A 13,987-nucleotide genomic window follows, 5' to 3' on the forward strand; every position below is an offset into this window, starting at 1 on the left:
GATGAAAAGTGAAAAGAAAAATTATTTTACAACATCAAAAAATCTTGACAAAGCTAAATATTGGGTGAAAAGCTCATTTCTACCTGAATAGTACATTCACATAAATATATACATTTGGAAACAAATTATTGCATGGAATATAAATTTGCAGCCACAATCTGTCTACATTTAGAGTCATCTGTCAAATGATACTATTCCTTTGGATTATATCTAGTACATAATGCAACATAAGGTCATTTTAAAGTTTCGCCTAAATCCTGCATATAATCAAAGGTTTCTAACCAGGTCCAAAGCAGACAGAATGAATGTCCAACGGCAGTGATGTATCTTCTCTGAGGGCTTTGGTGACCATGTCCTTCAGATGAGTTTTCATTGTCATCTGGTCACCCAGACCGGAACCCGGTACTGTGCTCTCGCTGCCCGCTGTCTCTGAGACCAACGCGTCTCCCTCAAAGACAGCAGCGTAGTGGACGGAGACATGTCCGGACCTGCCAAGGAAAAATTGCTGTGAAAGGTAGGAGTTTAGTCAAATCACAGCATAAATGATGGAGGCCTTCTCCTGTTTTCCCCAACTCTAACTTAGGTGGGTGGAACATAGATAGATGCATAGATAGATGCATGGATAGATGCATAGATGGACGCATAGATGGACGCATGGATGGATACATCGATGGATGCATGGATAGATGCATAGATGGACGCATGGATGGTTGCATGGATAGATGCATAGATGGACGCATGGAGGGACGCATGGATGGATGCATAGATGGACGCATGGATGAATGCATGGATGCATAGATGGATGGATGAATTGATAGATGCATAGATGGACACGGATGGATGCATAGATGAATGCATGGATGGATGCTTGGATGGATGCATGGATGGATGCATGGATAGATGCATAGATGGATGCATAGATGGACGCATGGATGGATGCATAGATGGCATCATCATATTTCTGTTGTCCAGTCGTGGATAGGAGGTGGGTGAGGTAGCACTGTGTCTCAGTGTGTAGCTTCTCCAGGGTTGGAGTCTCTAATACTTGTGTCTGCACAGGTTGTCCTTGGCACTCTATGCTTTCACATCACAGCCCAAAGACATGCATTTAGATTAATTGGAGTCCCCAGGATGTCAGGGTTTGTGTGCTGTAGGGTGTCCCTGGGCCAAGCCATGTGATTCCTGCATCAGGCTCCAGGAGAAATACAACCCTCTGTTGGATGGATGGATGGGTGGATAGATAGATAGATAGATAGATAGATAGATAGATAGATAGATAGATAGATAGATATACACAGACAGACAACCTACCTAAATCCTAAAACTCGAATCTCTTTAAATCCTGACAGTTTCTGAAGAACATGTAGCATCTGCCGAAAGAAAGTGAAAGTGACACTTAAAGCCAAGTTTAAAAGTTTTACTTCAATGAAATTAATTCCAGGAGCCCTTTGTTGCAAATTGACTGCACACTGCAATGTGGCTTCAGGTATTAGATGTTACATCGCTGCAGACATAAGAATGGTCATTTGCAATTTATCATCTATGGTTCTGCCCTTTTCGTCCATATCGACCCTCAATCTATGTGGCAAAAATGCCAGTGATCTCAACAGAGCCTTTACCTATTTGAAACAATTACCCTAGTGTTTCAGAATTTAGTCCAACAGCTTTAGAATAGCAAGGTAATTTATTAGGGAGTTGGTAATCACTTTAATCGTATAATATGCCAGCTAAACTTCAGCATTTACAGTAATATTGTTCCTTAAATTCTACAATATGAGCAGCTCTGTAACAGCACCAGAATACCTTAGTGACCTGCTGGCTTCATACAACCCTCCACGCTTGCTTCATTCTCAAGGGGCAGGATATCTGTTAGTACCCAGGGCAGAAAGAGCTACGGCAGGCTGCAGAGCTTTCTCCTATAGAGCTCCTCAGCTGTGGAATGGTCTTCCACCAGATGTGAGGGATTCAGCCTCACTCTCAATATTCAAGTCTGGACTAAAAACACACTTATTCAGTCTAGCCTATAGAGACTCTAGTCCAAGCTTTAGCTAATTGTTCACTCCCAGTTAGACCTGCAGTGGGAGGTGTAGCACTGGGTGGGGATCGGTGCCACTGGATTTTGGATAAACTGGACTGTCAGTGCTGTCACTCTAGCTTCCCACCCCCTTGTGGAGCTGGAGTGCTGACATTTCAGGGACTCCCCATGCCTGCATTCCCACTTGCCTCTCCCTCCTACTTATGCTGCCATAGCCATATCTACCTGAGCTTGCACATTGCACTTACAAATTGCACTCACTTAACTGTTAGCACTGTGTATTGTCTCCCCTACTTTGACTAATTGCACATTTTATTTCCCCTACTCCCCCTGGGGGGTGCTGCCTGGAGACCACAAATTTTCAAGATATCCTGCACACCCTGCTACATGCGACGTCTCCACTACCCATGACATCCATCCGTCCAGCTCGCCCTTCTGCCTCTGTCATCCTCCACGTGAGCCCGGCTGCCCTACTACTGGTTGCCCAGTGATCTGAAGGAGCACTACTCCCTGCTTGTCATCACCTCCCTGCTCCCCAGTTGTGACTGAAATTTTATGACTTAGACAGCGTGACCTGGCACTCAGCCATCTCTCCGATTTGACTCTCCCTGCTGGCCCCAGGAGGTTGGGCTCCCCCTTTGAGTCTGGTCCCTCCCAAGGTTTATTCCTTCTAGGGAGTTTCTCCTTGCCACTGTCGCCTCTGGCTTACCCACTGTGGGCTTTGGGCAGGGATGCTGTAAAGCACTTTGAGACAATGTAATGTTGTGAGAACGTGCTATTCAAAAATAAATTTAGTGCAGAGCTTTTTGATTTGGTATTGATTCAGTTCAATTTAAGAAAAACATATTAACTTTTATATGGCATATCTCAATAATAATTTCTAATTTCTAATAATTTCTACCAAACTGAAAATATGTGTTTTTAAGTTTATCTAATATCTTGGCAGATGGCAGCCTGCCCTTGGTACATCATCACTATCTCTGCTCCAGTATATTTATTACATGCCTTTATCCATAGCAACATACAGTACAGCTACATTACTTGAGAATGCAGGGTCAGCCTGTCTCTGCACTAATTGGGAGTTAAGGGCCTTACTTAACGGCCCATTGGTGAGGTCGGTCTTCTGACCCTGGGATTCAAACCAACAACCTTCCGGTTGCAGGCACAGCAGCCTAACCTGCTAAGTCACACACCGCATTCAGCACACCTGCCACCTTCCTATTACACCATTCCCCCCATAAACCCGTTTCCGGTCGATCATTCCAGGCTCATTTACAATCCTATATCATGGGACCAATTTGAAAAAAATATATATAAAATACAGATGCGGGTGTCACTCTGGATTAAACCAATAAAACACAGTGGTATGAGTTTCCCAAGGGCAGGACTGCAAGGCTATTAGACTGGGCTGACATTAACGCACATTATATGCAGTCAGTCTCCTCTCTGCTTTGAAGGCCATACAGTATGAAACATCAGTAATCACCTGGTTTCGTAGGTTGAGGGTCAGTTCCTTATACCGGGCGCCGTTGGTTTCATTCACCAGTTCACTTACGGTCGGATCCGCAATGGTGATGCTGAACTCCAGCACCTGGTACTCGGGCTCCTCTGGTGATGGTCTGGAGAACTCAGCTCCTGCCTCTTTATGGCCCATAACCTTCTGCGAAGCAAACAATTATGGCCACATGAGCGACGTCAGGATCACGGGACAATCCTGGCCTCGTTCAGGCCGATGCCGACGAGGTTCTCACCTCTTGGGACGCGTGGCTGGGGAGGAGTATTTCACAGGGATTGGCAGACGGAATTTCTATGGGGCAGAAGTCATTCATTAAATGTAAGGACCTCGTTTAGCAAACAGGGGTTTTAGCAGTAATCAATGCTCACCGTGGACTTTCTCGCGCTCCCTTTCTGGATCATGCTGTTTTGACCTGAGATGAAAGATTTTACAGTCAGATTGAAACCAGGTGGGGGAAAAAAATCAGTTTTAGAATAAAATTTAAATTTAAATGCAAAGACTGAATAACACTAAAGGTGTTTGCCCCATATCTTCTCACATTCCTGCACGGATCCATGCAGACTTAACCAGATCATAATCAATTTCAGAAGGTTTTTATTTCTTCCGCTTGATTTTTTTTTTTGTGCTTGTAGTTATAGTCTGGGGATTGGCTCAGGGTAGGAACAGTAATGCTGCATTTCAAGTTTAGCTTCAATTTCCTTCACGCTCTGACCTATTGAAGTAACTTTAGCTAAAACATTAGAATTTTTAGCTATTTTAACTTTGAGTCTAGTCTAGCCAGTATAGCATTAATCTGCACTCCTCAGACATCTCTGACAGTTTGTGATGGTTGAGTTTGTGATACACAGTGAATTACCTATTCCCGTATCAAATCCTTATCTGTATTCTGCAGCTGGCCCTTTACAGCCGATAGCTCCACGACGCTAAAGCAAGCTGTGTATTTCAATTTTAGGAACTCAGTCCTTAATTTCCTGTTGAGATTCGGTAATGAAAATGGCCCCCGAACAACAGTGTGACGTTCCCTATAAGACACCAAACATGCTAACGTCAAGATCGTTATAATACAACCGATTGTCTCTGTGTCTACCTTTCTCGGTCAATCTTGTCTTGCACATTCACCGTCTGTAAACAAAGAAGATTGTGAGGTGGGGGGGGGGGGCAGGAACACAATAGTGTAAAAATGCAGATTTGTACCAACATAAAGTTTGTAGCAAAGTCAGTTCGAGAAAAGTTTCCGAATTTGTATCTTGATAAATTACCAGTCATCAGAATTCACAGGCACAATTGTGTTTTTCCAGCAGAACGAGAAGGTTACAGTGTCCACCAAGGCATGTACCTTGTACAGCATCTCCAGGTGCTCCCGAGAGCTGCTGAAGCTTTGGAGCAGGTCGCTCATGCAGAGGGATTCCTGCTGACAGGTGGAGACCCAGCTGTCATACTCGCTGGTGCTGGGGACTCGGTCCAGGAAAATGCGGAAGGCCTCCCACACTGCCGTCTGGCAAACTGAGAGCAGAATCAGTCCCTCCCTCTCCGTCGAGCTCTAAGGCCGGGGCCTGACATCTAGCTCAATAATCTGAGCAAAATCCCTGCTTCATTCAGCTGATGCCATCGGATGCACAACTTCAAACACCTCAAACAATTAGCGTGCAGCTAATTTTTAAACATACGCTAATTAAAAAAAAGGAAAAAACTTCATCATTACGTTTAATGATGATAAAAAGAATAAATAGTGGCGTTTCTACACTTTGGTTCACTGTTCAACTATATACTACATATCTACCTCAATACCCTAAAGGACAAGCAATTACAGAAAATGGATGGATGGATGGATAGATGGATAGATAGATGGATGGACTATATATTGTATGTACTTTTAATTTTCTTTTTAACTAAATGTAATATTGGTGAAAAAAGCACATAGAGTTTCATTTTACATGCACAATGATAATCAAGATATTGTATTCTATTCTATTCCATTCTATTCTATTCTATTCTATTTCTGGAGACTGTATCTGAATATGTGCCCTTAACATTGACCCTGTGGCCCTGTTCAGTGTTTAGACTTTGATTCAAATAAAATTCCCTACAGGCTGATCATTTTCATAAACCCTTCATCAATCATTTGAAGGGGGTGTGGCATCCTTTTGGTCGATATACATCGCTTCATGTCCAGATAAGCACCCAGAACAGGGGTCCACATTACTGAGCGATGATGTTCTAATATTACCTTAATCTCCGCCGTACTCTCTCGTCAGGCATTATAGAATGGCCTTAAATAATTTAACGCTGAGAACGTTCACATAAAAGTGCGCTGTTCATGACGATCCCCTGGCTTGCATTGCTGATCGCGATGCACTGAACCATCAAACATAGCTGGGTGTCTCTGTGCTCAACCTTTGAAATCCGCGAGTCTTGTTTGGCTCGGAATGGGAGTTTTAAAGGAAGAGAGGCCCAGCGGACGATCAAAGGGAGACTTCTCATTACTTTAGAAGGCTTGAACGGATTTGTCAGTTTTTGAAACAGGACAGAAGAACAGGAAGTGCAAGTATTATCAAGATTCGTAATGTAATGGCCATAAAGTCCAATCGAGCCGGCACCTCTTACCTCTCAGCTTGTAATAAGCCTGGTGACTGGCAAGGGCGTCTTTGATGCTTTCTTGAGGACAGACTTTAACCCCTGTTTGGTAGATGATAGACCTCTTTGTTCTCCGTCTTCCCAGATCAAACATTCTTTTGACATTGAATTGTTTGGTCATCTCTGGCTGTTCTTCTGTTTGTTTCCGGCTGTCTCTGGACAATGGGGCATTGTGGTCATTTAGATCTACAGCAAAGAAGAATTGCAAAAAAGAAATGACTCTCTTCCTGCCTTTTTTCTTTGAAGGGGAGATGGGCGCGACAAATGTACATCAAACAGAGGACAAGTCTGTCTAACTTTCATTGTACTGGTTTTTTCATTACAGAAGGTATATATTACTTTTCTAGCATGATTAGATCCTGTGGTATATTTCTATAACCAGCATCATTTACATCAGAATTAAACTAAAAAGATCAATGGCTGCCCTTAATTCTCCATGTTTAAATAACATTTTCTATTTCACCGGATCTTTGTTCTGCTGTTGAGAAACACGAAATGTCTCACTAATGGAAAGCTGTCTCTTTGCAATAGGTCGCACAGAAAGTTCACCCGAGCACAACAGGCAAGTCTAGAGAAACATGGGAAAGGTTTACTGGCTACTAGCGTGCAATGAAATCTTTTATTTTCACTCCCTCGCAGCATAAAACATGTAGACGAGGCCGAAACAGCAGGCAGGATGCGTCAGGTACCGCAGTATATGTGACATGGTGAGGTTCAGCTCACCCCTGTGGACCTTAGACTGATTATCAGAAAACTATCCAAGGCTAAACCTGCAAAGTCAAACTGGTGTGTTTTTAAACTACATTTAAGTTTTTGCTTAAAGGACAATTCCAAGGTTCATTTCATGGGTTTGTCATATTTTCTGTGTTAGGAATGATACATAAATAAGGTGACAATGTGATACCACATGCACCATACTTAATTTCCCAGCAGTTATTTTACTGCCATGGGATATGAAGGATTAAAATGTGGGGAATGGTGGAAGACCTCTTCCTTAATGCAAAATCACAATACAGGAATGTTAAAACAAATCAGGAGGGATTAAGGCATGAAGTGTACATGCACAGATTAAAATGGTAATTTTGAGTTCACATAAATTTTACTCTAAACTGTCAACAAAAGTCACTTCCCAGGTCACTGTGCTTTTAATGATTTTCTGTATATATAAGCTCCTTTCAATAAACAGTGTTTAAAATATATTTTGCCTTTGTAAGTTCACTTTCTGAGCTTTCACCTGTTATTAGTTGTTTTTCTATTATAAAAGAATCTGGTTTACATATTACTACTAGCTCCGGTGGGGTACGGTGCAAGTGGGAAAAAAAAGTGATGATCCACTGATGGCTCCAAGACGAAAGGGTTTATTAACAAACTGAAAACACCAGGCAAAAGCACTGGGGACTGAAAAAACAACTGAAACAAACAACAGTGAACTACAAGAAGGTAACACAATGAGCGAACAGGGCAACATGGGGAGCAATGAAAGAGAGTAACAAACAAGCAGTAACTTAACACAGGTAACAACACGCTGTTACACTGACACAATGACTGACTGAGGAACAGGACAAGGGCAGGCACTAATATACACTCAGATAACGAAGGCTAACAAGGGCAGGTGTGGATAACACACAAAATCAACCAATCAAAAAAGAAGAAGGACAACAAGACACAGGTGAAATAACTTATGATTAACAAAGAGCAGGAACTAGGGAACATTAACAGAGGGCTAACAAAGCTAGGAAAAGAGTAGGAACAAGTACAAGCAAAACCAAACAAGACACAAGTAGGGCAAACAAAAACAGGGAAGCGAAGATAACTAATACTAACACTAGGGAACAGCAATAAATATAAACAGCCTCAAACCCATGACCAGAGGGTTGCAGCCTTGACGCCCCACACTAAATCCACTGAGCTATGCAGCAGTCTGGGGAGCATCCAGGGGAAATACACTAGGGCTACAGGGCTATAAGACAGGGAGGGGAAAAGTGGGATGACCAGTGACACCTGCTGGCGAAACAGGGTAGAGCTGGACAGAACCGACCCTGATACTGTTACTACTACTACTACTACTACTACTACTACTACTACTACCAATAATAATAATAATAATAATAGTGTTGTTAAGTTTTAGCAGCAAAATATTTTTAAGCAGTACAGGCCAACTATGATGGGAAGAAATTCAATTAAATTTATCTGAGACAAATAAACAATTTAGATTTTAATCTAAATTATAAATAATAATTTATAAATAATAAATATATAAATATATAATAAAAATAATAAAATTATATATATATTACAACAATTATGATTCTAGTGTTTAGCTGTAATGGAAAGATTCACATGAATGTTCACATTTATCCATCTTCTAAGTTCTTATCCAGTGTAGGGTTGTTGGAAAGATCCTGTTGCCACAGGACCATGTTGATGAAAACATTATTTGATATTGTTATATGTTCATATGTAGGACAATGTCATACAATATTTTGATTTGATGTATTTCCATACTAGATATAGACTTCAACTTCAGCTATTAACGAAGCATGATGATGAGGCTACTTGACACATTTCCAGTACACTAACATACATTATGGGATAAAATAATCACTACTCCTTCAGCTCCAACAGCTAACACACTTTGATCAAACAACAAATAAATTTATTTTTTTGTATAGCGCGTTATCACAACATTACATTGACTCAAAGCACTTTACAGCATCCCCACCCAAAGCCCATAGTGAGTAAACCATAGGCTACAGTGGCAAGAAAAAACTCCCCAGAAGGAAGAAACCTTGGGAGGGACCAGACTCAAAGGGGGAGCCCATCCTCCAGGGGGCAGTAGAGGAATCCCTAACCCTAACCAGACTCAGAGGGGGAGCCCATCCTCCAGGGGGCAGCAGGGAGAGTCAAATAGAAGAGATCAGATCTGTTCATGGTAATACTCAAGATTGTCAACCACACAGAGCTTTAAGTCTATTACGGACATGAAAATCCAATCAGCCTATTATCCAGTGGAAGCCAAACCGGCATGAAGAATGAACGTTATGGTCGACACTCACTCAGAAGGTCTTTGAAACAAAACACAAGCAGAAGGATCTTGCAACTCAGTAGGTTGGTGCCAGGACCAGATCATGCTCAGGAGTTTGGGGGCTCCCCTGTCATAGGGAGGTGGGGGTGGGGGGGGGCATACAGGTGCAGTGATCGTGCTTAACATGCGATATATATGTTGTGATGCCTTGCGGCTTTGATGGTCAATGCTCACTGTAAATGCTGGTGGGGATTGCTTGCATTGTACACACAGAAGGTCCTGGAAGCCCCTGGTGGTTAATTATCAAAGGATCCAGGGCTTCTGAAGGTCCTCTTTTGCTCTATAAGCAAAGGGTCCTGTTGGTCGATTCACGTTGTATATGAGGCTCATAGCATTTAGCTTGCACTGCTATGCTGCGTCCCATTTCAACTGGGAAGTCGAAATTTCAAGGTTCTGGGACATAAATTTCAACTGGAACAGCCACACAAACTACCGCAAAAATACCGCATAATGTGTTGTTATAAATTGATATTGCTAACAATGGTTAACATAATGAACCTGGCTAGAACTGGTATTGCTAAATGGCTTTCCGGCTTGCTTCACTGTTGCAATGTGGTGTGACGTCATTCCTAGCTCAGATTTTCGACTCGAGGTGACTAGTGTTCCGAGGTCCCCTCCTACCCAAGGCCCAGGAATACTGGTTCCACTGGCCTGGTCCATAATCCAGCCATGGCTGGCACTGCAAGAAACCAGACAGCAGCTCAGCCACTCAGATATATCTAGTTGTGCTTCATGTCCTCCGATTTACTTGTGGTATGATTCCAGACCCAAATGAAAAAAGAAATTAAAAATCAGGCATGATTACCTAACACACTAAGTAGGGTCCTTGCTGGGTCCTTGAGTGCCGTGTAACGTAAATCCTGCCCCAACATTGCCCGCCTGTTTTTTTCCCCGTCATGCAGAACCAGCCAGCACTCTTATCCCATCATCTGCGACAGCCCATAGCTATATAATTGTCGGCTCCTTAAGCCGGAAAATTTTTCGCTGCTATGCCATATATCCTGGGATGCATCACTCAGTAAACTCAAAATAGAAGCACAAACATTAGCACGGGATAGAATGAAAGAGATTGGGAGTGACTGAGCAATTCCCTTTAGTTGCTGAGGTATGCCAGATCAAGACAGGGAGCTCGGTTCCTGCTCACGGCTCTGTGTTAATGGAATTTGCCGGTTATAGTGTCTGGCATCCTGCTCAGAGGCTAGAGTAGCTTAACTGGCATAGGAACAGAAACCTTCCAGGAGCAGTTTTCATAGGATGATACCAGTGACCACACCTGACCTAAACTGACAGCATTCGGGGCAGGACACTGAACCTGATTCACCTTATTAGACTTATTAGGTTGTGGCAGAATCAACCCATCAGAGCTTGTAACCCCTCATTTTTCCTGACTATGGCTAAACACCGGTGACAGAAACATCATACAGTGAATTTAAAAACTAAAATTGAGGACGGAGTTTAGATAGAACACAAGAGAACAGCTATTTGGCTTTTTGTATAAAATTAAAATGAAATAAAACTGTCATGATACAGAAATTTGGATAAATCTGTGCTAATACATAAGCTAGCTACCGTAGCTAGTTATTAGCTATGAACAACTGAATACCACAAAACTCTTCATGCACTTCCGCAATGATCTCCTAAAATGAGAACCGTGACATGGAGACAGCAAATCTGACAGTGGGTGACATGATTGTCCTCAGGATTAATCCAATGAGTTATTACACATCGTCGGATAACAGTTAAACTGGAAAAACAATGACAGAACTTGCAAATGTCTGACTTAGAACCCAACGTAGGGCAGGAACTGCATGGTCTCAAAACAAACCTCATTGCCTCATTGCTATGTCCTTTGTTGCCTTATACGTATCTTTTTGCAATTAACCTTTTCCTGACCCTAATTAATAGAAGCGTACAAATAACAGACAGCAGACAATACCCTGTTAACAGCTTTGCACTCATTAGTGGGGTTTTGGTTCATCCGTACCGTAGAATCATCTGGAATCAATTTCGTCTCTGTCATGTCTGTACAGTATGTAAGCTGCAGACATCTGATGTCGGCTTGAAACTCTCGAAACACTGAAACGAAACCTATTTCATTTCAGTGTTTAAAATGTCACCGGTGTGACTGAGCAGTGAACCTGCAAACTCTGCGCAGTCCCACCTCAAGAAATATTAACCTCTCAAGATCGTGCTGACAAGTTACTGAGGACCTCGTTAAATGTGAAATTAAACTCCCACCCAAAGTGCACCTGCAGAAAGGTAATCGCTCTACATCACGCCTGTCTTTGAAGATCTGCTGTTACTCTTCGATGGGTGTTGGGGTGGGCGGGGGGGGGGGGGGGGGGGGAACAAGCCAGAAGAGATTAGCGTCCCACACGCCAAAGAACAGAGGGCTTTTGTGCACTTCCATAATCACTGAAATTATGAGAGCCAAATCCAAAGAGCATTAGGATCTGCGAAGTATTTCAGGCACTCATAGTTTTGTTAAAAGCATTCATTATTGATGGAGGACTTTAAGGAGATATGGGTGACACGTTAAAGTTTTAGCACTGAGATATCTATTTCATGACCAGGGTTCCTGGGAAAATATTATTGGTACATGCACACACACACACACACACACGCACACACACACACACACACACACACACACACACACACTCACTCAGGAGCATTCTGGGCTAACGGCCTGTCTCATTAAGTCACCCGTAACAAAACATCGGAGAAACATTCTTTGTCATTTAAAACAAGAGAAAATAGAAAAGATGAAATCATCCATGAACACCAAGAGCTTCATTTTACAACATGTTCATTCTCAGTTTAATGTTTCAGACATTATGTGTTTCATTAATCAAGACCGTTTAAGGTAACTTGCATCTGAGTGCTTCACTGCCATTAGCAAATTATTTTTAAGTAGCTGATGCAGTCGTGAAATCAAGTGCGATATGTCATTGGTCTTGTTTTGGCACTTTAATGCATTAATAGTTTGGGAAGTGCTGTAAAATTTTAATGTTATTATTGGGAAAGTTTATTGTTGAATGAGAAGTAATTTTTGGCTTGTTTTGTATAATAAAGGACCTACGTTTCTATGAGTATTCTAAACAAAAAGTTTAAAAGTTTATGAAAAGTTTGAACAATTACATCTGGTCATTGTGATAAAAATCAGAACATGAATCAGTTATAGCTAAACTAAACAATTTAGTAGAATTTTCTAATCAAGTTACAGTAAATGCCTTTCAGAACCGATATATAAAGGAAATGTCTACACTGCCTGTACAAAGGGTTAGTCATTTGGCACCAATCTCCCTAATCCTTGTGCATTATCAAGCAAGAATTTCTGTGTAGAACTCAATTAAACCAAAGTAAAGCTAGCCATTCTCCATTTAATGATCACATCACCATTTCCCGGCTTACCTTTGATTGTAGATGCTTGGACCACAAGTAAAAAAAGTGTAAAGAAAATTGTATTTTTCAAAAGCATGATGGATTTTCGCGATTCATTTCATCTTGCATCCACGGGAAGGGAAAAAGTCCTTTGGATTGGTGATATTTCTGGGCTCCTTTCAAGTAAATGTATAGAGGGGTGGACATTGATGTTGGATGGTAGGTCAGGAGAAGAGAACGGAGATGGTGGGAATTCTAGACAGTGATGATCCCAGAGAACTTTGGGTGAGAGAGAAAGAAAGAGAGAGAGAGAGAGAAAGAGAGAGAGGGAGAAAGAGGGATGGGCCCAGTGTCACAAAAGCAGCCAAGTGGATAGAGGAAAAAACAACAAAATCACATTCTGTTTTGGGAGTAATCTATTTATCTTCAGCTCAGACATAATCCTGCATCTTCATCTTGTTAATGACCTTCTGGAGAAGCATCTGTCACTCAAAGGAGTCCAGGCCCACACATTCCGACACTTTCGGTCACCCCTTCCACGATCGCTCCCTCCTCGTAGATCACCCAGAGCGACCACCAATTCACAGCGCCCAACACCAGCTCTCCGAAAACCTCGATCCCCCTACAAGGTGACGGCTTTTATTTCTGCACGAGGTCCACGGTTGAGCCACAGCTTCTCTGCTTCCACCATCTGCACTGCTGTGGGGGTGTTCATCTAACACTAAATGCCACAGGGGCTTAGCATCCAGCTACTTCATTAACATTTTTCTATCCTAATCCACCACAATGTAAATTTTGGAACTCTGAATGTAGATTTCTGTAACTGGAGGAAAAGTTGTTTCACTTCCTGTTATTTAACAAGGCAAATCCCTAAGAAGACCCATAACACCAGCACCCTGCTGGAAAAAATTATATTGATAGCCTTCTGCCTAACCCTTTCTACATTTTCTACACCAGGACTGTTTCATCTTGAACAATCCAGGCAAATACATGCGATGAAAACTACTATGACAAGGATGACTGAGCATCATAGCCTCATTGCACTATTTGGTGACCTACATCTTTCAGTTCAGAAATATTGAAAAGCCATGGATCGGGCAGAACATTCCTTAAACATGAAGATTTGAATAACCTTAGAAGGCCAGAGGTCCAAGATTGTCACAGCAGGGCCAACCTATTCTTATCATCTAACCAAACTGCTACTGTTGATTTACTCTTACAGCTCCAGAAATAAAAATAATGACCTATTCTCTCTTCAAAGTCCCTCTAAAATGGGACGAGTATCTCCCCCTGGATGACTGATCGAGGGCAGCTTTGACGAGCACAGAGCCTT

General features: G+C 42.1%; 1 protein-coding gene across 1 annotated transcript; it reads right to left on the reverse strand.

Annotated features, from left to right (window-relative positions):
* Window positions 1–990: 990 nt before the first annotated feature.
* Window positions 991–13,378, reverse strand: LOC125707529 (interphotoreceptor matrix proteoglycan 1-like). Its single transcript, XM_048974756.1, has 8 exons — window positions 12,685–13,378; window positions 6,156–6,371; window positions 4,888–5,054; window positions 4,639–4,673; window positions 3,920–3,963; window positions 3,787–3,842; window positions 3,522–3,695; window positions 991–1,213 (listed from the first exon to the last, which is right to left on the reverse strand). The coding sequence occupies exons 1-8, from the start codon at window positions 12,749–12,751 to the stop codon at window positions 1,109–1,111; spliced, it is 864 nt and encodes a 287-aa protein (XP_048830713.1). The 5' UTR covers window positions 12,752–13,378; the 3' UTR covers window positions 991–1,108.
* Between the last annotated feature and the right edge of the window lie 609 nt (window positions 13,379–13,987).

This window comes from Brienomyrus brachyistius, chromosome 14, assembly GCF_023856365.1.
Source record: "Brienomyrus brachyistius isolate T26 chromosome 14, BBRACH_0.4, whole genome shotgun sequence".
Classification (NCBI taxonomy): domain Eukaryota; kingdom Metazoa; phylum Chordata; class Actinopteri; order Osteoglossiformes; family Mormyridae; genus Brienomyrus; species Brienomyrus brachyistius.

Coding starts and splice junctions, on each gene's coding strand:
- LOC125707529 (XM_048974756.1), bottom strand. CDS start 12,751: ATGCTTTTGAAAAATACAATTTTCTTTACACTTTTTTTACTTGTGGTC. Junction 6,372..12,684: donor CCAAGCATCTACAATCAAAG/GTAAGCCGGGAA, acceptor TCTTTGCTGTAG/ATCTAAATGACCACAATGCC. Junction 1,214..3,521: donor CCCTCAACCTACGAAACCAG/GTGATTACTGAT, acceptor TCCATCCAACAG/AGGGTTGTATTTCTCCTGGA.